Below are 25,041 nucleotides of genomic sequence, written 5' to 3' on the forward strand. Positions count from 1 at the left end.
GTTCTGCACATTTATCGTGGCACGGCAATATATGGCACTTGTTGTTTCAGCAGCCCTCAAGTCCCCACTACCAAACAGCAACAACACAGCGGTTAAAAGAATCACATTTTCAACCTAAAACAAAGAATATCAGGACTTAATTTACTGTACCTCAAAGTGTATATTTCTGAGAAGCTATTTTCTGTAGCAATAGGAGGGAGTGCTACCTGCAGCAGGGTTAGTGGGCTTAAATTGGACTCCAGGTCTTCTGAACATGCCCTCGATTGATACAGAAATATCTTAAGGATATATGTACAAAAATATATCCTTATAAAATTAGAAATATGCCTTTAAAGAGACCTGTAACTATCTACAGAGCACTGTCCAAACAGACAGTGAAGCATATGGATATATAAAAGATCATACATGGACAAAAAAAGAGCACAAAATAAGAATTGCCAGAGGAAACACTTTTTTTCTAAATCTAAAACAAAGATGCAGAACTGGAAGATTCTGTCCAAGCGATTTCCATGTATCTATAAAGAGGTATTTTAAATTAAAAAGAAGTATTTTCAATAACTATTTTCAGTATTTTCTCTAAGATATTGTTTAACAGTATCATCATTGCAGCAGATCATACATCTTTACAATTCATTCCTCTATATTTGTTATGATATAGTTTCCAAAATGTATAATATAAAAACTGACCAGCAGTTACTATATAACTGGTCAAGTCACCTTGCAATCCTATGCTCATTTATTCAGATGAAAGCCACATTCAATTTAGTGGCTCTTACTACTAGAGGAGTACAGGGCTGCATTCTCAATGTCTTCTCTCCTTACTTTGTATTTTATATACACAGGTGAAAATAAATTCAGTTCTAAACCTGCAGCATACTCCCTATTATCTTTCTGTCAGCTGAAGGGCTAGATCCAACCTAGTCAAGTTGCTTATAGGACAGTCCCTTTCCTACCATGATACAATAATTCACCCCCTACACAATGCACAGGTGACTGAGGATCTCTTATGCACTCACAAGGGGATTGCATGACAGTCCAGGGAGTATTGTTCTTTAGTAGTGGAAAAGCACATTATAACCCTCAGGCTTCCTCCCATCTTGCTCCCAGTTTCCCTCTCAAGGAAGCTGGTGACTGCAGAAAATAGTGCAGGAGGCAATTAGCAACTGCAGCAATGGCTTTTTTGTTCACTTTATTTAAAGCATTTTTAGCACACCCTTTAGTCAGAAAATCTCAGAGACTACCTTACAAAATCAGAAATAAACTATCCCTGCCTGCTTATTTATAATCAAAAAAGCCATAACACAAAAAGAGATGGTGGAGGGTAGAAAAGCAGATAGGCACTCTAAATTTAAAACAGACATTCTTGGCAAACAGGCACTATTCAGTTTATAGCCCTATGAATATCACTGAATTACAACTTCCATCATTTCATACTGGCTACACTGACTAGACATGATGGAAGTCCAAAACCATCTGGAGGGTTACACTTTGCCCACCCTTAGTTTGGGTTTCCTGTTGAGATCAACAGGAAAAATCTCTCATCATTTTAAGGGTATAAGTGGCATCCTGGGTTGCATTTATAATAAGACTGCCAAGCAGAGGTCCTCTCTTACTCATACTTCTAGAACACATACCAAAGCTCTTTAGCTCATTCAAGGCATGCCTGACTCAGTTCAAAAGCCTGCTAGAAGCTACAAACTCTGAAATCTCTAAAGAGCTATAACTCTATTTGGGAATACACTGTGTACTCCACCACTGCACACAAAACATATTCAACACATAATCTAAAATCCATATTGTAGTAACAGGCTTTCCCAAAGCCAACATAGCTACTCCTGTTTTTTTTATGGCTCAACACCTCCAAAAATGATCAGGATATTAAATGTGTAAAAAACTGCAATGCAAAAATGTAAAACATGACTTTCATATCTCAGCCACATGTAAAACACAGCCAAAAGTGGCAGCTGCAGCCAAATCAATATTTATATATACAGATACCTATGAACACAACCCAGGCAGAGCTAAACTGTTCTCAGTTAATTTAATGGGAGTAATTTAAGCATATATTTATTTTTTTCATTGAAATCATGAAGTTGCCTGCCCAAATCCTAAAATTATTTAGTTTTTTAAGCTACATAGACTAGAGCACTGAGTGATAGCATGCATGCACGTAAGATACATGTCACTAAGCAGCCCTCCCAAATTACATGGAAACTTGAAAGTAATCAAACAAATGCAAAAATTACTGGAGTTCAACTGGATCATATCTCTCATGCTTACTGAGTCCTCCCAAACTCCTCAGCTGCAAATCCTCTTCAATACCTATTCAGATTTTTCAGACTCTGAAAAAGATGTATTCAATACACATTTAATATTTAAGAAATATTTCTATAAAGACTGCTCAAAATGTTACGTATCCCAGGTTTAAAACAACTTAATATGCTAGGAAAACCACAAAATACAAAACAGAAAATGTACATTTGAAGAACACATAGTATTATATACATGTCAATTTCATGCAGTGTATTAACAGATACAATATATGCAAAGGGGCCTGTCCTTCTGAATTTACATGTTTAAAATGTCAGTAAGCACCTAAGTCACTCTTCTGTTACTGCATGTCTTACTTATAAAAGCATTCTCTCAAATAGCTGCCACAAACTTGTGCTAGTTCAGGTACTAGAAAATTAATTCTAGTAATTTGAATATTATTGTCTACTCACAAGATACAATTCTTCAAAATCTGCCCACCCACATAAAACCTTTTAATTTCACCTGGCTTGAAGAGGAATCTTATGCACATATCGTGCCCAAAGATTAGTCATTAGGAGTAAGCTCACGCTGATCCACCAACAGTTCTGAGTGCAATGGGCAAAGCTATGTGGTCTAATTGGCTCCAAACAAATAATATGCCAGAACAATGAAGTCACAGACTCCAAAAGAACAGAAGAGATGTAGGTCTTTCAAACATGTTACATCAGAAAAATAGAATATATTATCTTTGCAAATAACTAGGTATCTTTAATTTCAAAATCACTGCAATTTAAAACATTTTGTGCAAGACAGAAAAAATACAAGAATGAAGCTGCTTTATATTTATTTTGTATCTGCTAAGGACATAATTCATATGCCATCACTTATAGTCTTAAAACAAGATTCATGTTAATACAACAGATTAGTACATATTCATCCACATATATAATATGTGACAATTTTGCCATTAAAGCTATTATTTAGCACTGAACTGATTAATTACTTCAATCCACTCAAAGCTTTCTCTCACATTTACCAGTAACTTGGTCGAGTATCACAATTTCATAAATGATCCATCTCTGACCATTTCACTACCCTTCCAGAATCTATCAATAAAAGAACACATTCTCTCTTACAAGCCACTTTTTAATGCATAATTCATTTTAGAGTGAATAAATACAGTATGTATTGAATTTTTATTCTGGCAACGTCCCGAAGAAGGAAACACTACCTAGTACATACTATCAGATTGTATTTGATTGACCGTCTTGGTTCTTCTTAGATGGAGCATGAATTAGCCCTTTTTCTAGGAATTGGTTCTTGAACAATACTGTCTTTCTTATGTATACAAGATGAACACAGAGTCTCCGACAATCTCCAAAGTCCCAGCCTGAAAACACTGTTTGAGAGACTATATATAACACAGTTACAAAAACTATTGCTAATAGCAAGCCACGTTGTTAAGAAAGAGAGTGCTGGGTTTTCCAGTACTCTAGAGCTCTCAAGAGTAAAATATATAATATAGGGAAGCCATAGCACATAAAACACACTCGTTATACGAAATAAAACCATAGCATAGCGTCGGTCAGGATTATGGCCTGTTTCTGCAGCAGTGTCCACTTCATGACTAGGAAAGCGAGCTTTTCTATCATTTATCTCTTTGGTGTGCTGCCGGCAAATTCTGAATATGTGGAAGTATGTAAAACAAATTATGAAGGCAGCTGGAGCATATAATAAGCACACAATAAAACCCGTAAAATAGGCATTAGTGAGCCAAGAAGTTGCACACCATTCAAAAATGTCTCCATGATAACCTGGTTTTCCCCAGCCAAAAAAGGAAGGCAAGAAGATAAGGCAGGAGTAAAGCCAAATTAATATTATACAGATTCTCAATCGGCAAGGTGTGACCAATTGGTTATATGAAAGCGGCTTTGTGATAGCAAGATAGCGATCCACACTTATGAAAGCGAGGCAGGCCATAGAAACACTTTTCAGGACAGAGATTATATATCCAAAAATTTGACAAGTCAAGGACTCTTGAACACCTGTAGAATAGTGAAGCAATGACAAGGTAGGAACCAAGCAGCTCACCCCAACAAAAAGATCAGCATACGCCATAGTCTGTATGAAATAGCTGGTGGTGTAATGATGTAACAGTGGAGCACAATGAAAGACAAAAATTACTGTTAAATTACCAGCAATTATTAAAAATGTTAGTAAGACAATAATTATAGTCTCAAAAATACAGATGTCAATGACATTGTACTGGCCAAATCCAAATGGACAAGAATGATGCTCCGAGACATTCAAAATGCTACCACTCATATTCAGAGTCTTCCACTGAACCCACATGGACTGGTTCATGGCTTGCATTACAGAACAATGTGCTCAGAATTTCCCAAATCAGATGATCTGATATTCAACAGCTACTTTTGTTTCTCTGCTTATTTTCTCTAATAATTACATTGTTTCTGATGTGTTACAATTACAATGCAGAAAGGAGGCAAAAAGGCCTTTCTTCAGCTTCTTCCTGCACCTGCTTTTTTCAACCAAAATGCAAGGCACTACTATACAAACTGAGTTGTTCAAACTGTACTTTCAGAAGGAAAAGAGAAAAGAAATAAAAAATGGAGAAGCAGAAAATCTCTGGAAATGCATTTTCTTGAGGGAACATTTTTTTGAAGAGAAGAAATAATGGAAGGACTTTTCAATATAATATTATCTAAAACATTGCTACAAATTGAAGTCTAAAAGCAAGGTGAATAAGAGGTCCAATAGGATATCCATTCTATTACATATTTTGGCTCTCTTCAAATAGTAATGTCATTTACTTAAGCTTAATCCATTCTGCATTTCCAATTACAGTATATACAGTAATTCTGTACATGTTAATGCAAACAAGCTTCACTGGTCTTTGGAAACAAGTAAAGAAATGTGTTCGAACTGTAACCGATTTGTGGAGATTCCAGTCATTCCTTCGATGCATGATATATTTTCCATTCATTTAATAAACCCATGTAATTTTTTTAAGGCACAAGCAGACATGGAGGAGAAGTTTCAGACAGGAGCCAATTTAGCTTGAAACATGTGCTGTTCATTACAACTGTAAAACATCACAGGATAATCCAAAATGCTCACATCACACCAAGCTGTCTTGTATTTAATACCAGGAATGATAAAATGCAATTATCATCTTCAGATATAAAGTCAAAACTGCTGGATCATTATAGTGAAGTTCATAGCTCTATCCATGCCATTTCTCACCTCAATTGCGATGTCCACATTTTTTATATGACCCAACACAATGAGATTATGAGCTCCCATCCAAATTCTTCCGAAAAGCTAATGAAATGTTGATTTAACAGGAGAAGCTGTCACTGTATACTGCTACTCCATTCATCTTCTGGCTTCATTTTCTTAGTTGCTGTACAAGTATTTTCTTTGGACAATTAGAATACAACTATTGGCTTCAAAAGTCTTCCTTGCAAGTCCAGTATTATCACTTCTTTTGTGTTTTGTCACATTTCCATTGCAGAAGAAGGCTGTTCCAATACTCACAAAAAAGCAGGTACAGTATTTGACTACTGCATGGATTTCATTCACTATATGCAGCAGTCTTGCTTTTCAATCCACCCACAATCCACACCCAAATCATATGCATCTTTAGTCATTTAAACATGCAGGGGGAAATTAACCCAAACCTTTAAAAAAAAGAAAAAAGGGAAAGGGAAAGTCCACAATCATTTCAATTTTAAGATATTTGCTTTTTCTATCTTAAAAATGCTGGAATCTCATTTATGCTCCTTAATAATCCTTGCTGTGTCTTCTGAAGAGGAAGTCCTTACATGAAGAAGAAAAGAGTTTTCACTGATTCCGCTGCAGCAGTATAACAGAAAGCATCCTTTTCTAAGTTTCAGGTCTCTTGTTCATCATCACCACGCTGTGTTGAAGGTCCTCATGTTTTTATAATATCCACAGAATGCTGCCCATTTTTCCCTTATCTGTAGGCAGTTTGCTTAAATTAAATTCTCTATTCAAATAAGTCTGCAGTGTTTTTCATATAGATGTTCTATGGTATAGATTCAATCCTATGTGTTGCAATCAATTTTGAGAATGCTCCTGCTATTTCGTGCATGCTTTCCTGCAATATCACAGTGTGCACTAAAGTCTGCCCCTCCTCTTTGTCCTTACTTGATGCAGAAAAACTTGCCATCAGAAAGGTGACTCGGTCCTTCAGCCCCAATCAAAAGCATAGCCAATGGCTACTGCCTCTGAAACTGTCACTAGGTAACAGTTGCCAGGCATAATGCCGGCTTATAGCCTTCCACTGTAGCCGTGAATAAAAATGACAAATGAAGATAAAGAAAGTGACCTATCTAATTTAATGCATTGAAGGTTTTAGAAACAGTTTTGCAGATATACATGATCTAACTACAAAATGATGAAAACATTCATTGGAATCACTCTGCATTCTCCAGCATCAAAGCTTCCTTTATTATACAGCAAGCCCAAGTCAGCTGTAATGTAATCCTCAATGCAAGGAAGATTAATTATTAAACTTCTACGTGAAAAATCTCCATTAAAATAAAAGATTGCTTGATATTTGAAATGCCACTGCCAACTCTTACAATTAACAAAAACTGAAACTTCCTTTAGCACTTATATAACAAGAAGTAACACTCAAATTAATATGCTAACTAAGATTAAACTTTATTTACTATGGTGTAGGTAATTTATCATCTTTTATTATAATTTTATATAAATTACATCTGTTGTGGTTTACTTAATAATTTTGTCATAAAACTAGGAATGCATATTCAAAAATATCATCATAGGACTCTTGAAAAGCATATCAACTGAAGACCTAAAAAAAATCTTAAAATATTTTCAAATAGCATACAGATTATATTTTTATTTTCCATTACTGGAAGGCAAGTTTATGTATAAAGCAATTATCAAAACAAAAATTTATAGATACAACTCTGATATTTATATGTAAATATTCAGATGAGCCTATGACTAACATACACTAACCTGCAGATTGGCTTCAATACACTGGACAAAATCCTCTTGAAGTTATGCCATGCAAGCTGGATGATGTTACTGTCTGTTGCTGGTCATTTTTAATTTATATTAATTGAAAGCTTTCCCCCTCCCCTTGTGAGGCTGTCTAAGGCTCCCTGGGAAAGCTTTCATGAGCCTTGGGAGAGGGGGCAGGGAGAGACAATAGCCACAGCAGCAATCCATCAGCAATTTTTGATTACCCCATCTCAACCTAAAGTTTCCAAAGGCAAAAAGAAGCCCTAGGGAGCTTTGGAACCTGAATGTGGGGAGCAGGACACTTTCAATTAATTTAAATTAATTAAAATTTAATGATGCCAGATTATGAAATCATCCAACTTGTCCAGTGTAACTTTACACCAACTGGATTTTGCCCAGTGAGTATGTATGGGTAACCATTTTCAGCCCAAAGAATAAAACTCCAACCTGCTAAAGTTTTTGGAAGCCATTTTTCACCTATGGGGAGGGTAAAAATGTAATTAAGCATACTCAAAACTAAACAAACAAACAAAAAAAAAAACCTCTGCAGATCTGCCCAGAAATCAGCAGCACTTAATCATTCAGCCTCCCTAGTTTCTACTTGTTTTACTCTATTGTAGCAGAAACTGCGATTTACATTGCTTTTTGGAATAGACCACAGACAACACTCACTGACCAGGTTGGTTGGTTAATTCCAGGAACTACAGTCCAAGAAAGTTACTTTCTGCTTCTTAATAATAACAAATATCTCAATTTCTTGTGTACATTTAATGTGTGAGTTCCATTTCATTTATTGGGTTTCTGTTAATTCACACTTCTCTTCATTTGTGCCAACTCTTTTATCCAGAGCAGCATCTAGTATGCTTCCAGAAGTCCATGGAAGATAAAATGGAACTCTGATGTTTCTGGAACATGACAGTAGGGCTAGAATGGATTCCCTAGGTCAATGATTTAAACCCCTGCCAAATCACTGGCTCTGTAAGGGCTAGGGACCTTTTTTAAATGAAAGCTTAGACTCTGGGGCAGCTGATGGGCTAAATAAGCACTAGATGGCATGTCTAAAATTCAGATAAAACCAGAGAAAGTAAGTAATCTAGCAGGTTAGTTCCCATGTTTAATGGAGCACACACTAGAAACATATACATATAGCAGCCACCTTGGGTAGAAATTATTTGTTTGTTTATGAAAACTTGTATACCACCCGGTTAGAGCCCAGGAACTACTCTAAGTGGTTTATACTGAAATAATAAAAGCAGAGTAAAATTATATACCAAAACAAACAGACAAATGATGAAAACACAAATAATCAAATTAAACAATAAAATAAAATAAAAAACTGAATCAAGCCTTGGACTAAGCAGACCCAGACAATGGTAGGATGGTGGTATAGATATGGTGTTAACTATGCCATAAAAAGAAAATGTCTTTAAATGCTTCTTTGAACAATGTGGTTTTAAACATCCTCTTAAAGGCTGGGAGGGAGAGGCCACAACCAAGAAGGCCCAGATTCATGTAGATGTTTTCTTGGCTTCTTTCGGAGTGGCCACCCATAAGAGACAATTGGATAGCTCAGGGTGATGTTCTTAGGGAAACATGCTAAGTATGAATAAAGGTATATAGGCCTCAAAAAAGTATTAAAATGTTCAGCTTCAGAACACTTCATTTATGACATATATAGTTTTACAGTGGTACCCCGCATGACAATGATAATCCGTTCCATAGAAATCGCTGTTTAGCAAAAACATTGTCTTGCGAAAACCCCATTGGAATACATTGAGACCTGTTTAATGCGTTCCAATGGGGAAAAATCATCGTTGTTTTACGAAGATCACCCATAGGGAAGCCATTTTGCGAAGCGTCGATCAGGTGTTAAAATGGCTGCCCTGCGAAGCATCTGTCCCAAAAGCACCTGTTTTGCGAAGCGCCAATCAGTGTTAAAATCGTCGTCTTACGAGAAACTGTTTGCGAAGCAGGGACCCAAACATCGTCCAGCAAAAATCGCCCATTTGAATCACTGTTTTGCGAATCGCTATAGCGATCGCAAAACCTCGTCATGCGGATTCGTTTTGCGAGGTCGTCGTCTAGCGAGGTACCACTGTACTTGGCAAGCAACAGACATTTTAACAATTTACCTTCCATCTCAAAATAAATAAATTCACAAAGTTTAATTAAAGAAGGCTCTGTGTAGGGTTCCAATCCTAAAGAAGCCAGATCAGCAAATGTCTCAGGCAGGATATTCTCCATAGTATCACCTCATTTGAGGAGCAGCAACTATTGGCATACGACAACCTACACAACACTAATACACAGATGGGGATTAAACCCTGCTATAAACCCAGAATGCCAGCTTCTTCCCCCATCCATTCTGGCACCACAATTACAAGCCCCAACAATGCCACACACAACATCACGGCATGTTTACTTGTTCCTCTGTTAATATGATCTATACCATTCTTGACCAACAGTTTGTCTCTTGCACTCTACATAGGACAAAAAGGACAACCTCTGTGAAAAAGAATTAAAGGTCATATATCAGACATCATGAATGGCAATACACAGAAACCTGTTTCAGAACATTTCGATCTACCCAGACACTCTTTACAGGTTTTGAAAGTTGTGGTCCTGGCAAAGAAATAGAACAATACTTCAAAGGGAAACAGCTGAGATAAACTATATACAGATGCTACTAACTGATCTGAAAAGGTTAAATGTCTGCCAAGGGTCCTTAAGTCATTACAAAGTATAAAATGCTACAGTGATTGTGTCAACTCTACTGTTGTTATCCATATCCTGGTGTTCCTTTCTTTCTTTCTTTCTTTCTTTCTTTCTTTCTTTCTTTAGTTATTTATTTATTTAATATGTATCCCACCCATTTAGACAGCATCTACTCTGGGCGGACCAACATACCATTGCCAGACTGTATAGAACAAGGCTTGAAAGGGAAAGAAACCCACTTAAAAGGACTGGATATCAATCAGAAGTCTTAAATCATTACCAAGTGTGACATGCCTCATTGACTCATACAATGTACAATGTGTGTCTACTGTACTAACCACTGTCACTTTGTCCTTCTGTATCTTCACCTGGTCATGCATAAATGATTATCATATAATCCCACTCTTATGTCTGAGGAAGTAGACTTGATTCATGAAAGCCCACATTAAAATACAGCAGTCTTTAAGATGCTACAACATTTTGTCTCTTTTGTTTTGTTTCCTGTCAGAGGTGTCACAGGCTCTCCAATTCCAGTTACCCTGTTTCCCCCAAAATAAGACCTAACCTGAAAATAAGCCCAAGTATGATTTTTCAGGATGTTCGTAATATTTTATTTATTTATTTATTCTATTTATATCCCACCTATCTGGTCAGTTACGACCACTCTAGGCGGCCCTACCCCAAAAATAAGCCCAGTTAAGTGAAACCCTGCTCTCCACCATTGTGCAACAACCAGAAGAAGATGACATGACTGTAAAATCAAACATCTCCTGAAAATAAGCCTAAATGCATTTTTGGAGCAAAAATTAATATAAGACCCTGTCTTATTTTCGGGGAAACACGGTAGCTCACGGTGTGAATCAGTACAGAAAGTTCTGGGTACTAGACAATTTGGAACCTCTCAGAATTGGGGGGTTATATAGCACTATGCCCCAGAGACTACATTCTCAGCTACTCAGAAAGAAAGAGATGGCGTTACTACTAATTTTGTATGGATCTGCCTTGCATCCTTGCATGAAAACAGATTGCAAAATTAATTGAGCCCACAAAGTGTGAGGCTTTATACATCACAAATTGAATCAGATATTACGAACAGCTTTTCTACACAAGAAAAAATGGAAAGTCTTTTCACTGTCCTGCTAAAGTACTGAGTTTTGTCTTCTCCAAAAGCACCAGGAATTTGAGCAAGTTCTTAGAAACCTTACCATTAACTATGTATTTGATTGGTCAGGAAGCCAAAATTAGAGAAGGCCAGAGAAACAGAGCAGAAGGTAGAAAAGGGATATGAGAGGCACAACATTCTTCCTTTGTAGAATAAAGAGAATAAAGTGAGCTACAGCAGCCAGTGGAACATGCCAATTCTAATAAAATTTGTATAAGAAAGACACTGCAAACAGTGAGTGGGTTGTCTGAGGGGGCCATCATGCTGAAGAGGCAGGGAGGGAAGCTTGTGCAGGGTGAGTGTGAGTGTGCAGGGGAGGCGGGTGCTGTGGCTACACAACACCTGTGTGGGAGGGACAACAACTACTTGGTCCAGACTTGGACAACTTAATTTATAGCCATCTCTACTGGAGATAAATGACAGAATGCACCTTTCTGTAGCATTGTCACTCCATTAATTACTTTCTTTAAAACAAGCCTGTTTTGTTACTGCTCTTTGGTTCTTCAAAAAATTCGGTGTTTTGACTCTTTCTGTAACCTTTCCTTGTCCTCCAAACATCTTCCTCCCTGGCTCATGAAGCTGCAACAATGTTAAAAACTTTGAAATGCTCTTGCTGGTAAATCTATCCCACATATGCTCCAACATTTACCCTTTCAAAAGGCCCTTTTTAAGGATCAGTTATTTTAACTCCTGCAGCCTGGTTTCCTTCCAAATAAAAAAAGATGGGAGCAATAATTCTCTTTCAAGATAAGCAAAGACTGGACTTTTCAATTTATTTGATCTGTTAAAAATCTGGGGGTGTTTAAGGTTGTTTGTTTCTGCACGGGGGGGGGGGGTTAAAACAGTTTACTTTTTTAAAAATGTAGCTTGAAAACCCTTTGCCCAGACTTCCTCAAATTGGGCACGGACCAAGAGCAGATTGTCTATTACATCTGTGCCAGATTTGGTGTTCATCTGAAGTCCAGTTTCAAAGTTACATTTTTTTTGTCTGGGCTGCCTCCATTTTTAGAATGGCCTTGTAAAATGATCATTTGCTGTGCTGCAAAATAACATCACTGCATTCTTGTGAAATGATAATAAAGCATAAAAACATCTAATTTCTAGTGCTGAATACTTCAACTACCTTGCATGCCATGCAGACTTCAAATCATGTCCATTGTTACATAAATTCCTTTAAGATGCAGAATAGTTTATCACTTCTCTAAAATACAGAGTCATTAGATAAGTGCTAACTTTATTAAAAATAATTTTATTTACATGGAAAGTGAAAGTTGTGGGAAACTTAGAGGGTTCAAATACACTTACCAATAAAGATCTCCAGCTTCATGACAACCAAAAAGTGAGATTTATTGTCTCTAGACCACTGAGACCACTAAATGGCTCCTCAGATGTCTTTTGTTTGAAATATCAGTTTTTAAAAGAAATTTTAAAAGCATCTAGCTTTTCAATCTTCTACAAACCTACCAATTCTGACCAAGCCAAAAAGTTTCACATCCTATTTTTTATACAGCCAGCAGGAGTCTGGAGTAATATGGATATGAATTCTTCAGAAAGGCCCTACACAGTTGCCCTCAACCTTTATTCACCTTTCATGTTTCAAGTGCCATTGATGATATAGGCAGTTTGGCAGTACTAAAGCTATTAAGCACTTATTATTGTAACTCTTAAAACAGTTTCACAATATTCACAATTTTTCTCATCCTTAATGAAAAAGTCAGACATTGAGTGGTTTTTTTTTTTTTGCTCCTGCAAGTGAGCAAAAATGCGAGTACCTTTTTTCATCAGCAGCAGCGCTAAGAACCACTGTATTTTGTACAAAAATCTTTTATTGCTCATTGTTCTGCATTTTGAAATTTGTTGAGGTATTTTTGTAAGCTATTTAAAATACCTCAGAGAACTGTGTATCAATATGAACTAGAATTACAGAAAAACATTAGTCTGAATATAGTGGTGAAATTGTTCCTTGTATTATTTTCTATTATTAGTGAATGTTACCTAATATTCTTTTTAGGTCTATTACAGAAAATTAACACAACGGTGCTCTGCTGTCTTACTGAAAAAGCGTATCAGGATCCAGCAAAACCTCCCCCAAAAGGGGAAGGAGGTGGGTCATCAATTCTCCTTATTGTCTCATTTTACATTTGTACTGTAGCCCCACTGTTCAAGTTCATACCCTGTTGTGGAAGGCTCTCTGCAGAGCAGAGTCCCGGCTGCCTGCAGGAGCCATAGGAGGAAAGAAAAACCAGCAAAAATCACCCACTCACTTTCTGTTCACAGGGTCATCAAGTTCACCATGTTCAGCAATACAGAACTCTGGATTCAAGCCCTAGAAACACGGGACTTTGGACAACGCCTGACTATTGCTTTGGGCTACTTTCTCTACTGCATCCATTTTCCAGTAACACATGCATATTAAGCACCCTGCACAGTGAAACTAGAAGTATTTTGGCATTTATGTGGTGCAGAAGAAAATTGTCCACCTAATGAAGCTGAACTAATTAGTTCTGCTGCAGGCAAAGTTACTGAATGTGGTATAGCTTGTTTGCAAGTTGTATTTTTGAATTTAACCTCTGCTTCTAGATACCTGACTAACACTTACTCAGTGATCTGCAAAAGGGTATGCAAGCTCTAAAAGAGTCATTTAACTTTTAAAACTGTCCACTTTGAATTTCAAATAGAACATTAGGCCGACATTGTTCTGTTGAAATTAAGTTTTTAAAACACAGAGGTATAAGAATGTCTATAATAATAAGTTGCAACTGATAATACTGAATGAATTCAGTTAATATAAAACTGAAGATTCCACCTACAAAGCAGTCCAAAATCCTGATGTAATTGCATTTGAAGTATTCATAACACACTAGAAGACAAATTGTATTTTTGAATACATATCCAAATAAGTTTTGCCTTAACTGAGTTGCTATGGTTTTTCCTGTAGTGATGTATGGAAGTGAGAGCTGGACCATAAAGAAAGCTGACCACCAAAGAATGGATGCTTTTGAATTGTGGTGCTGGAGGAGGCTCTTGAGAGTCCCCTGGACTGCAAGGAGAACAAACCTATCCATTTTGAAGGAAATCAACCCTGAATGCTCACTGGAAGGGCAGATCCTGAAGCTGAGGCTCCAATACTTTGGCCATCTCATGAGAAGAGAAGACTCCCTGGAAAAGACGCTGATGTTAGGAAAGTGTGAAGGCAGGAGGAGAAGGGGACGACAGAGGATGAGATGGTGTGGATGAATATGAACCAACTCCGGGAGGCAGTGGAAGACAGGAGGGCCTGGCATGCTCTGGTCCATGGGGTCACGAAGAGTTGGACACAACTAAATAACAACAACAATGTTCTCTGTGCAGAGTGCTTACAGTATACATTAAAAGAGAAGGGGGACAGGGCTAATTAATAAAAGCCACAGAAAGAGATGGTTAAACCCAGAAACAGGACATACAATAGCTAAGACAAAAGAATAATTAGAGAAGAACTAGAGAGAGTTCGTTTACAATACCACAAAAGGCTTGCGCTCCTTCCATTGATAGCATAAAGGACTAACAACAAGGTGAAATGCAAACTCTTATTGTTCTTTGAACAGGGAAATAATGTAATTGTGTTATACCCAACTGCTTCTGGAGAAAAACATATCAGTTGATATTTTGGCAGGACAATGGACAGGAATATGGAAGAGTCAGCATCAATAAAAATTTTAAACAGTTCTATTAAGTTAATGCACAGTTAGTATGTGACATCTATTTATTGTATTTTACTTGTATGTGACATGCTTTGAAATAGGCGTTCTCAGCCTTTTCCTGGCCATAATTCTAAACACAGTATGAAAGAAATACAGGCTGAATCAGGATTGCATACGTCACATAACAAACTTCATAAGGCAGTGTGAGAAGAACTCTTCCCAGTCTGTGACACCCTTCAAATGGGTCAGGGAGCCCCATGGGCCATACCACACCCATTAAAAATGGCTGCATTTAAAGGCAGGTTCACCAAAATGCTGCAGAAGGCCTCATGAAGTAGACAGAAACAGTGGAAAGAACAGAGATCAATATCACGTAACCTGTGATGTCAGGGACTGTGAGGCATAACCAATGCAGAAAAGCTGATTAACACAACTGAATCCTGCAGAAACAATAAGCATGGACATTTGAGCATTGAAATATATGTATTCATTTGGAAACAAGAAAATCTAAGGTTAGCCTAGAATCTTACATAAAAGTCTAGTGTAGGCAAATCGAAAACTACTAGCTTTCAAGGAACGTTTTGTCTTCTTCAGCTAATGCTTTACCAAATGTTGTACTCACAGTTTTCTTTGTAACATGACTATACAGTGGGGTCTTGACTTACAAACTTAATCCGTATTGGAAGGCAGTTCTCAGGTCGAAAAGTTCTTAAGTCGAATCTGCATTTCCCATAGGAATGCATTGAAAACCATGTAATCCGTATCTGCTCTTTTCGTCCATAGAAACTAATGGGAAGCTGCTATTCCGCCTTCTGCCACTAGAGGGGGATATTTTTTCTTTTTTCCTTTTAACCTAAGATGACTTAGCAAAGGGGGGGGGGAAGAGTTCATAACTCGAATCTAAGTTCGTAAGTCAAGTCCATATATTCCTATGAGAGCGGTTCGTAAGTCGAAACGTTCGTATGTCGAGCCGTTCGTAAGTCGAGACCCCACTGTAACACCGACACAGCTATGTTCATGCCTCATAAAATATTTCTGGTTGTTTTTGGTTTTGTTTTCTACTTATTTAAAATGAATTAAGAAAATGACATCATTTAGTGAAAACAGTTCAAATTTTAAAATGAAGTGATAATCTTTTGTTTTCTTTTCTTGGACAACTTGTCTAAGATGAACACATATGTTTAACAGTGTCCACATATGAGCCTGAAAAGAAATGCCACATAACACAACTGACACATGTTAATGTGATGAAAACTTGACTTTGGCAGGTTTCATTGACTTTAGTGAGTCACACATAAGTAACCACAATGCAGAATTGAAGGTTATTCTATAAAAGGGACAAAAAGAAGTATGATCACATTTATAAGGCTATATTTTATTGTTATGGCAACTGATTTGCTAAAAAAAAAATAAGGAGGTAGCAAAGTTGTTATGGCAACTGGAATGTTAGAAGCAGTCAAAAGTAAAAAAAAATCAATTCCAAGTTGAAATATAACATCTGTGACTCAGCTTTCAAAAGACTTGCCAATATCTTGCTTCGTAAACTTCATCTGGAGAGAACTGTTGTACAGTACAAAATGTAAATACAATAGAAAATACAAATATTAAAGCACTTATTTAAGGAAACATTGTTTTGGTTTAATTATCTTCGAATTCAAAAAGCTATTTTTATTATATATAGTATTACACCTAAGCTACAAACATAATCATGTCTTGTGGCACCTTAGAAACTGACAAGTTTTCAATCGACAAAAGCTTGTGCCATACAAAACTTCAATAGTCCAGGACCTCCAACCTGGAAATCCAGTGGAGGTCCTGGACTGCTCATCAGCTCACTGTGATGAGTTTGCTATTCATTTTGAGGGGGAAATCGCTCAGATTCGCAGTGGGCTGGACTCCACTGTTACTGCAAAATCGGAAGATGTGTCCAGTGTGCTGTGCTTAGGTCAAATATTAATGGATGAGTTTCAGTTGTTGAGACCTGAGGATGTGGACAGGGTGCTTGGATCTGTCCGTTCTACCACCACTCCGCTCGACCTTTGCCCATCTTGGCTAACTGAAAGATCTGCCAGGGGGATTCGCACTTGGGTCCAGGAGGCCATGAACGCCTCTTTGAGAGAGGAAGTGGTCCCTACCGCCTTGAAAGAGGCAGTAATTCGACCACTCCTTAAAAAGCCTAACCTGGACCCAAGGCTGGTGGTTAACTACTGACCAGTGGCAAACCTCCCTTATTTGGGTAAAGTGCTGGAGCGGGTTGTGGCCGGGCAACTCCAGGCGCTGCTGGATGAAATGGATTTTCTGGATCCATTTCAATCGGGTTTCAGGGCCGGGTTTTGGCACAGAGACTGCCTTGGTCGCCCTGTACAATGACCTTTGCCGGGAGAGAGACAAGGGAGTGTGACCCTGTTGATATTCCTGGACCTCTCAGCGGCTTTCGACACCATCGACCATGGTGTCCTTCTGGATAGGCTGGCTGGGTTGGGAGTTGGGGGCACTGCTTTATGGTGGTTCCGCTCCTTCCTGGCTGACCGTGTCCAGAGGGTGGTGCTGGGCAACAGTTGCTCTGTCGCATGGCATTTATGTCATGGGGATCCTCAGGGCTTGATACTGTCCCCCATTCTGTTTAACATCTACATGAAACCACTGGGAGAGGTCATCAGGAGGTTTGGGCTGAGGAGTCAGCAATATACTGATGACACCCAGCTCTACCTCTCGTTTTCCACCAATCCAGGTGAGGTGGTTTCTGTGCTGAACTCGTGTCTGGACCTGATAATGGACTGGATGCAGGTTAATAAATTGAAACTCAATCCAGACAAGACGGAAGTGCTGTTAGTAGGTGCTTCGCCGGACAGGTTGGAGGGCCATTTCCCTGCCCTGAATGGGGTTACACTCCCCCTAAGGGACAGGGTCCGCAGCCTGGGGGTGCTCCTGGACCCCAGTCTAACTCTGGAAGCCCAGGTGGACTTGGTGGCCGGGGCGCCTCCCTTCAGTTGCGGAAATTGTACCAGCTATGGCCCTACTTGGACGAGCGGAGCCTCATGACAGTCACACATGCACTGGTAACATCTCACATAGATTACTGCAATGCGCTCTATGTGGGGCTGCCTTTGAAGATGGTCTGACGATTGCAACTGGTCCAGAATCGAGTTGTGTGGCTGGTGAGTGGTGGTGCTGCTAGGGGACATATCAAGCCGATTCTGTTTAAGTTACATTGGTTACCAGTTGCTGTCCGGGCCCAATTCAAAGTGCTTGTTTTGACATACAGTATAAAGCCTTAAACGGCTTGGGGCCTGGATACCTGAAGGACCGCCTCCTTCCATATGAGCCTACCCGACAGTTAAAATCTAGCCAGGGGGCCCTTTTGAAAGAGCCATCCCTCAAGGCAATAAGAGGGATGGCTTGTAGACAAAGGGCCTTTTCGGCAGCTGCCCCCAGACTATGGAATGCCCTCCTGACTGAAATTCAACTGGTAGCGACGTTGATGACATTTCAGCGCCAGGTCAAAACCTTCCTGTTCCAGAAGGCTTTTAATTGAAACAACATCAACTGTGCGTCCTAATGGCAATTTTAATTGTATTTTAATCATTTTATCTTTTATTGTATTTTAATTGAATTTTAATTGTTGTAAGCCGCCCAGAGACCTTTGGGTAGAGTGGGCGGCATATAAGTTAAATAAATAAAATAAATAAATAAAGGTGCCATAAATCTCCGTTGTTCTTAATGTGACAGAGAATAGACCAATAAAGCTAATCTTCTGGAAAATGAATTCTAAGATTTATCAAATATATGGGCACTCCTTGCTTAGACAATACGTGAATCAGAATATAAAAGAGTCAGATCCACAGTCCTGAAGCTCTTGATGAGATTTCAAACTCGTACAAATTACTTATGCATAGAATGGAGATTTTGTTACTATGTGTTATAAAGTTGTTTTCAATTTATGACAAAACTATTAATGAGTGACCCCCAACATGTCCGATGATTAACAGCCCTACTCAGCTTTTTCAAAATCCATTTTGTCATTATTTTTGTAAAATAAATCATGACACAGTGTAATATGTCATGTGAAGTTGTATTTACCTAATTTTCAGACCTGTTAAAACCAGATTATTTTTATTATGTCTGATACGTAAAACCACAGAATTCAAAGAGTATACTTTCTTTTTCACATGACTATATATCTGAGGAACCTTTCCGCTTCTCCATCTGAGAATGTGGACAAGAATTCTGAGCACCACACATAATTTATCCTCTTTTCTTTAATTTTATTGTTATTACAACCATAGGTCTGTTGGCTAAAAAGCAAAAAAGCAAAGCGTGCTGCTTATATACCACCCCATAGTGCTTCAAGCACTCTCTGGGTGGTTTACAAGTTAATTATGAAGGCTACACATTGCCCTCCTCCCCCCCCCCCCCAGCGAGCTGGGTACTCATTTTACCGACCTCAGAAGGATAGAAGGCTGAGTCAACCTTGAGCCGGCTACCTGGGATTGAACCCAGGGTTATGAGCACAGTTTTGGCTGCAGTACAGAGGTTTAACCACTGCGCCACAAGGCTAGTTAGCAATCTTGATGTAAATTTCAAGATATGGGAGGAAAAGCCTCCATCACAGACAAACTCATTTGCTTGTTTGTTTGCATGCTAACTAATCAGAGGGGTTTGTTGTTGCTGGGCTAAATAAACTCCACCCTTATTTCTTCCCTTCTCCTCCTCATACATTTTGAGAGACTCCATTTTGTCTCAGACCCTTTTTTCACCTTGGAAGATGCTAGATCTCTAGGATGGATCTCTGAACCCTAGAGATCCTCCCAGCCACATGGGCTGAGGAAACAAACCTTATTTTACTATTTTCCTTTCTATCAACTTAAAGCCTAATGAGTGCCTGTTTTATGTCAGCCATGTTTAGATATGCAAGACTAAAATACAATAACAAAGCAGACTGAAATTCAGATTACAGTTAAGTGTGAGTTTCTAGTTCAATTACTGCAATTATTTAGTCATCGGTTTGCTAATTGCACAAGCCACTGCACATAATTTTGCAACCTTAGCTTAATTTCATGTGAATCAGAGAGGAGAAAGGAGGTATAAAAATTCATTAGACAGACCTAGATCTAATGTTTTAAAATTTGAAAAAATAAGAAGATTGTACTGTACAACAGGACATGTTCCCCAATTTCCACCATAACGGATTGGCTAGGTTAAAAACACTGGTCATAAGGGTATCTTCTCTCTGGTATCGCATAAGTTCTAAATTATAAAGGTCATTTGCTGGGTTAAAGATCTTACTGTGATTCCCAAGCACTGAATAATATAGGACCTGTGATCTGTCAATTTAATTTATTATTTCAGTGAGTATATTGTCCCATAGTGCACACACTCTATGGGCAGTTTAGGTAAAGGTAAAGGTTCCCCTTGACATTTAGTCCAGTCATGTCCGACTCTAGGGTGTGGTGTTCATCCCCGTTTCCAAGCCATAGAGCCAGCATTTGTCCGAAGGCAATTTCTGTGGTCACGAGGCCAGCACGACTAGACATGGAACGCCGTTACCTTCCCACCGAGGTGGTACCTATTTATCTACTTGCATTTTTGCATGCTTTTGAACTGCTAGGTTGGCAGGAGCTGCATACAGACTGAACAGATAGAGATAAAATACAACTTTGTCAGACACCTTTGCCAATGGGAAACCATTCTTTCTATAACCATTCTTTTTTGTCCATAATATAGGTTACACACCAGGACAATGAAGCGCTGAGTGACACCCATTTCTTTCAGAACAGTCCAGAGCTTCTCATGAACTGATCTTCTTTTCAAATTCTTTGGTACATTTCAGTAGTCAATGTATGCTTGCAATATGATCTCTACTGCATATTCCTTCTTGGAATCCAGCCTAAATCTGAAGCATTAGTAATTCAATGTAGGTAAAATTATTTGTTGCAACACTTTGAACATCATGTTGCTTGCATGGAAATTAATGGAACAGTCCTATAGTTACTGTACTCCTTGGTGTCTTTCCTGGGAACTGGAATGTATATTGAATATTTCTAGTCTGCCAGTCATTGTTTTACCTTCCATATTTGGTAACATATTTTTGCTAGGATTTTGACAGATTAAATCTTTGTGATTTCAAGGAGTTCTACTGTCATCCCATCTATTTCTGGGTTTTTTTCCCCTTCTAACTGCTTTGAGGGTAGCTTTCACTTCTCTTACTCAAACTGAAGGTTCTTCAAAGAAATGTATACTTCAGAATAATGAAGACCTATATACAATGCATCTATTGTAGATAGGTCTTCAGTATACTGTTTCTATCTTCTCTTTTACTTTATTTTTGTCAGTCTGAACAACAACAACAACAACAACAACAACAACAATCCAAACGGAAGTCTCCTCAGTCCAAGTCCTTCAGATAACTCTCTTATTTTCATTTCATTTAGTATTTATTTATTTGTTTACTCAAAATATTTATCCTATCCTTCTCATCAAAAAGACCCAAGACGGCTCACAAATATTAAAACAAAAAGAAAAAAGCCAAAAAAACCCCAATAAATTAATAGTTTTTTAAAAGAATTAAACTGGCATATTAAAACTGGTAGGCAACAATTGTTCTAGAAGCACATTAAAACAACAAAAACTTAACATCCTCATTATAAGAACCCCCTTTTAAACAATCAGTCACCAAGAGAAAGCCTGCCAGAAGAGAACAATCTTTACCTACTTGTGAAAGAACAGCAATCTCAGGGAAAATTCGGGAGCAGATTATAAAGTGGTCACTCAGCAAGCATCTTGAAAACACTGCAGTAATAACTAGAAGCCAAGAACAAATCCTGCCAAACTAATCTTATGTCATGTTTTGATTGGATAACCCCTCTGGCACATGGTGGCAATGCTGTATACATAACATACCTTGACTTCAGCATAGCCTTTTATGAAGTGCCCCATGATATTCTGATTAGCAAGCTGACTAGGTGTGGGCTGGATAGAACAACTGTCAGGTGGATACACAGCTGGTTACAGAATCATACTCAGAGAGCACTTATCAATGGCTCCTTATCAAACTGGGAGGAGGTAACAAGTGGGGTATTCCAAAGCTCATTCCTGGACCTGGTAGTCTTCAACATTTTTATTAATGACTTGGATGAGGGTGTGTAGGGAAACCTTGTGGATGACACAAAATTGGGTGGAATAGCTAACACCTTTGAAGACAGGAACAAAATTCATAAAGATCTTGATAGGTTTGAGCACTGGGCTGAAAACAACAGAATGAAATTCAACAGAGATAAGTGCAAAGTTCTACACCTAGGAAGAAGAAATCAAACACACAGTTACAAGGTGGGGAATACTTAGCTCAGAAATACCGGAACTGAAAAGGATCCTGAAATTATTGTTGACCACAAGCTGAATATGAGGTAACATGACCATTTGTTTGTTTGTTTGTTTGTTTGTTTGCTTGCTCATTTGTTTGTTTCTAAAATGTATACCCCACCCATCTAGACACAAGTCTACTCTGGACGGCTAACAATAAAAATGGAATAAAAACAGTATAATAAAATTAAAAGCAACAACAGTAATATGGTTCAAGATGGGGGAAAATAAAAATAATCAAGTGATGAGAGGAGGGAAAGCCTGCCTAAAGAGCCAGGTCTTAAGATGGCTCCTAAGAACACCTAGCGAGGAAGCCAGATAGATCTCTGAGGGCAGACTGTTCCAGAGGTGAGGGGCCACTGCCGAGAAGGCCCGGTTTCTTGTTCTTTCTCTCCAGGCCTCCCTTGGCATTAGCCCCTCAGCCACCCTTCCTGGCTATAACGAGTGATTCAGGTAGATCTAGGTGGGAGGAGGTGTACCACTAGATATCGAAGTCCTAAACTGTTTAGGGCTTTATATGTCATCATTAACACTTTGAAATCAATGTGGAAACGAACAGGTAGCCAATGCAAGGCTGTCAGAGTGGGGGGATGCAGCTGCAAAAAAGGAAATGCTATTATAGACTGCATTAACAGAAGTATAGTCTCCAAATCCCATAAAGTACTAGTCCCCCTTCATTCAACACTGGTTAAGTCTCATCTAAACACCATACTTAAAGGAGGATGCAGACTGTAAAAAGACTGAAATAATTATGGGGAAAGATTGAAAGTATTGGGCATGTTTAGCCTTGAGAAAAGACAACTGAGGGGAGATATGATAGCCCTTTTCAAATACTTGAAAGAATGTCATAGAAAGGAGGGCCATGATCTGTTCTCAATCATTCCAGAAGTGCAGGACACGTGATTACAGGAAGCCAGATTTCTGTTGAATGTTAGGGGGGAAAATCTTAATTGTTAGAGAAGTATGACAATAGAATCAATTACCTCAGGAGGTAGTAAGTACTTCAACACTGGAGGCATTCAAGATAAAATTATACTGATTTTATGAATAATATACTTTTATTTGGATTCCTGCACTGAGCAGCTTGGATTCAATGATGTCTTCCAACTCAATATTCTATGATTCTATGATTCTATTATTTGTTAGTTTGCCTTACATAACTGAGTTCATGTCTTCAAGTCTAAAATGTATTGCAAACCAAATAATCTACTAATATAATCTCAAAGTATTTTTTTGGCTATGTCACTGCAACGTAAATCCTATGTACCTTGGATTATTTGTCTTGCTTGAATCCCAAACCCTTTTTTGATCAAAAACTCCAAGGCAGCTCAAATTCACCAGCAAGCATTATTGTACCAAGAAAATAGTGAGAACCCAGGTGTGACAAACCCAGACCTACTGGGATCTATCACACAGTTACTAAGCTGCCACCAACCATTCCCTATAATAAGTCACACAGACCAGGGATGGATTTTTAAACAATAAAAGAATAAGGTTTATTTTAAATACAAACAGGGTAAATAAAACAATCAGGTGAATAAAATAAAGTAACGTGGCTTATTCTCACACACACAAGCATACAGTTTGGTTCACCTAGAACCTTTAACTTAAAGCACAGACCCTGAACCCATCAGTTCTGGCTAACCAACAGACCCCTGAACCTATCAGGCTGGTACTCTGACACACAGTAGTACCCTGTCAGACACCCAGACTCCCACAACAGCTTCTTCTTCCCCAGCTGCTGCTTCGTCCCAACCCAGTGTCTCACAGTCTGTCTCAGCATCTACCTCTCACACACCGGCATCACATATTTATACAGTACAGCCCCTCCTCCTGATGTCCCGCCTTCCACTCCCCATAGGATGGAACTTTCCCTCCAAACCCATGACAGACAGGTAACATCAGTGCTGTTATGTAACACCTCCCCTCTTTAAAAGTTGTTTTGTAGGGGGAAAGCTAAAAGTGCTTTTCACCAAAAAAACAACCTGCATAAAATACACAACAACATTTATACATACCATATAATACTTACATATACTTACACTCCAAGTTAACCATAGCAAATATGCATTTAAACATTTTACCATATACAGTACATCAATTTACCTTTATTAATACCAACCAAATTCAAAACCAGGTACATTTTAACTTTTTGTTTTCATTATATACATATAGTCCATGTTCTTTCGCCGTCTTCAGTCTTCAGGTCTTCTTGATAAGGCGTCAGCAACACAGTTCACTGACCCTCTGACCACCTTCACTTCAAAGTCATAGTCCTGTAGATTTAAAGCCCACCTCATAAGTTTACTATTGTGGGTTTTCATTGTCTTTAACCATTGCAATGGTGAATGGTCAGTACACAGAATAAAATGTCTTCCCCAGATGTAAGGCTTGGCCTTCTGGATCGCGTAGACTATGGCCAAACACTCCTTCTCCACGGTTGCCAAATGTCTCTCACCTTTTTGGAGTTTCCTACTCAGGTAGGACACTGGATGCTGGTCACCATTCTCATCCTCTTGGCACAGAACTGCTCCTACCCCGCTGTTAGACGCATCGGTGTAGATGATGAACTCCCGGTCGAAGTCTGGAGCACGCAGGACAGGATAGTTGATTAACGCCTCCTTCAACCTCTGGAACGCCGCCTCACAGTCGCTGGTCCACGGGATGCGGTCATCAGCCGTCTTCCTCGTCAGATCGGTCAGCGGAGCCGCAATCTCGCTAAACCTCGGGATGAACTTTCTGTAGTAGCCCACCAACCCAAGAAATGATTTGACCTTTTTCTTGGTGTTGGGTCTGGGCCAATCACGAACAGCTTCTATTTTGGCCTCCAGG

General features: G+C 38.6%; 2 protein-coding genes across 10 annotated transcripts in view; both read right to left on the minus strand.

Moving 5' to 3' along the window:
* The window catches only part of RABGAP1L (RAB GTPase activating protein 1 like), a 244,204-nt gene that overhangs the window by 159,804 nt on the left and 59,359 nt on the right, over positions 1-25,041 (minus strand). The window contains exon 1 of one of the 9 annotated variants that reach the window (XM_078392404.1): positions 5,518-6,932. The exons of 7 other annotated variants lie outside the window; for them this stretch is intronic. In XM_078392404.1, the coding sequence (XP_078248530.1) occupies positions 5,518-5,577 (60 nt within the window). In that variant the 5' untranslated portion in view covers positions 5,578-6,932. Of the gene's footprint in view, positions 1-2,246; positions 2,343-5,517; positions 6,933-25,041 lie in introns of those variants that run through there. One more of the 9 variants, XM_078392405.1, reaches the window with a different exon arrangement.
* On the minus strand, positions 3,379-5,346 carry GPR52 (G protein-coupled receptor 52). The gene has a single exon (XM_078392409.1). It carries the CDS (start codon positions 4,624-4,626, stop codon positions 3,532-3,534), a length of 1,095 nt encoding a protein of 364 aa, XP_078248535.1. The 5' UTR covers positions 4,627-5,346; the 3' UTR covers positions 3,379-3,531.

The sequence above is a fragment of the Pogona vitticeps genome, chromosome 4 (assembly GCF_051106095.1).
Source record: "Pogona vitticeps strain Pit_001003342236 chromosome 4, PviZW2.1, whole genome shotgun sequence".
Lineage (NCBI taxonomy): Eukaryota > Metazoa > Chordata > Lepidosauria > Squamata > Agamidae > Pogona > Pogona vitticeps.

Excerpts from the sequence above, each read along its gene's own strand:
- GPR52 (XM_078392409.1), bottom strand. The coding sequence starts at position 4,626 with ATGCAAGCCATGAACCAGTCCATGTGGGTTCAGTGGAAGACTCTGAAT.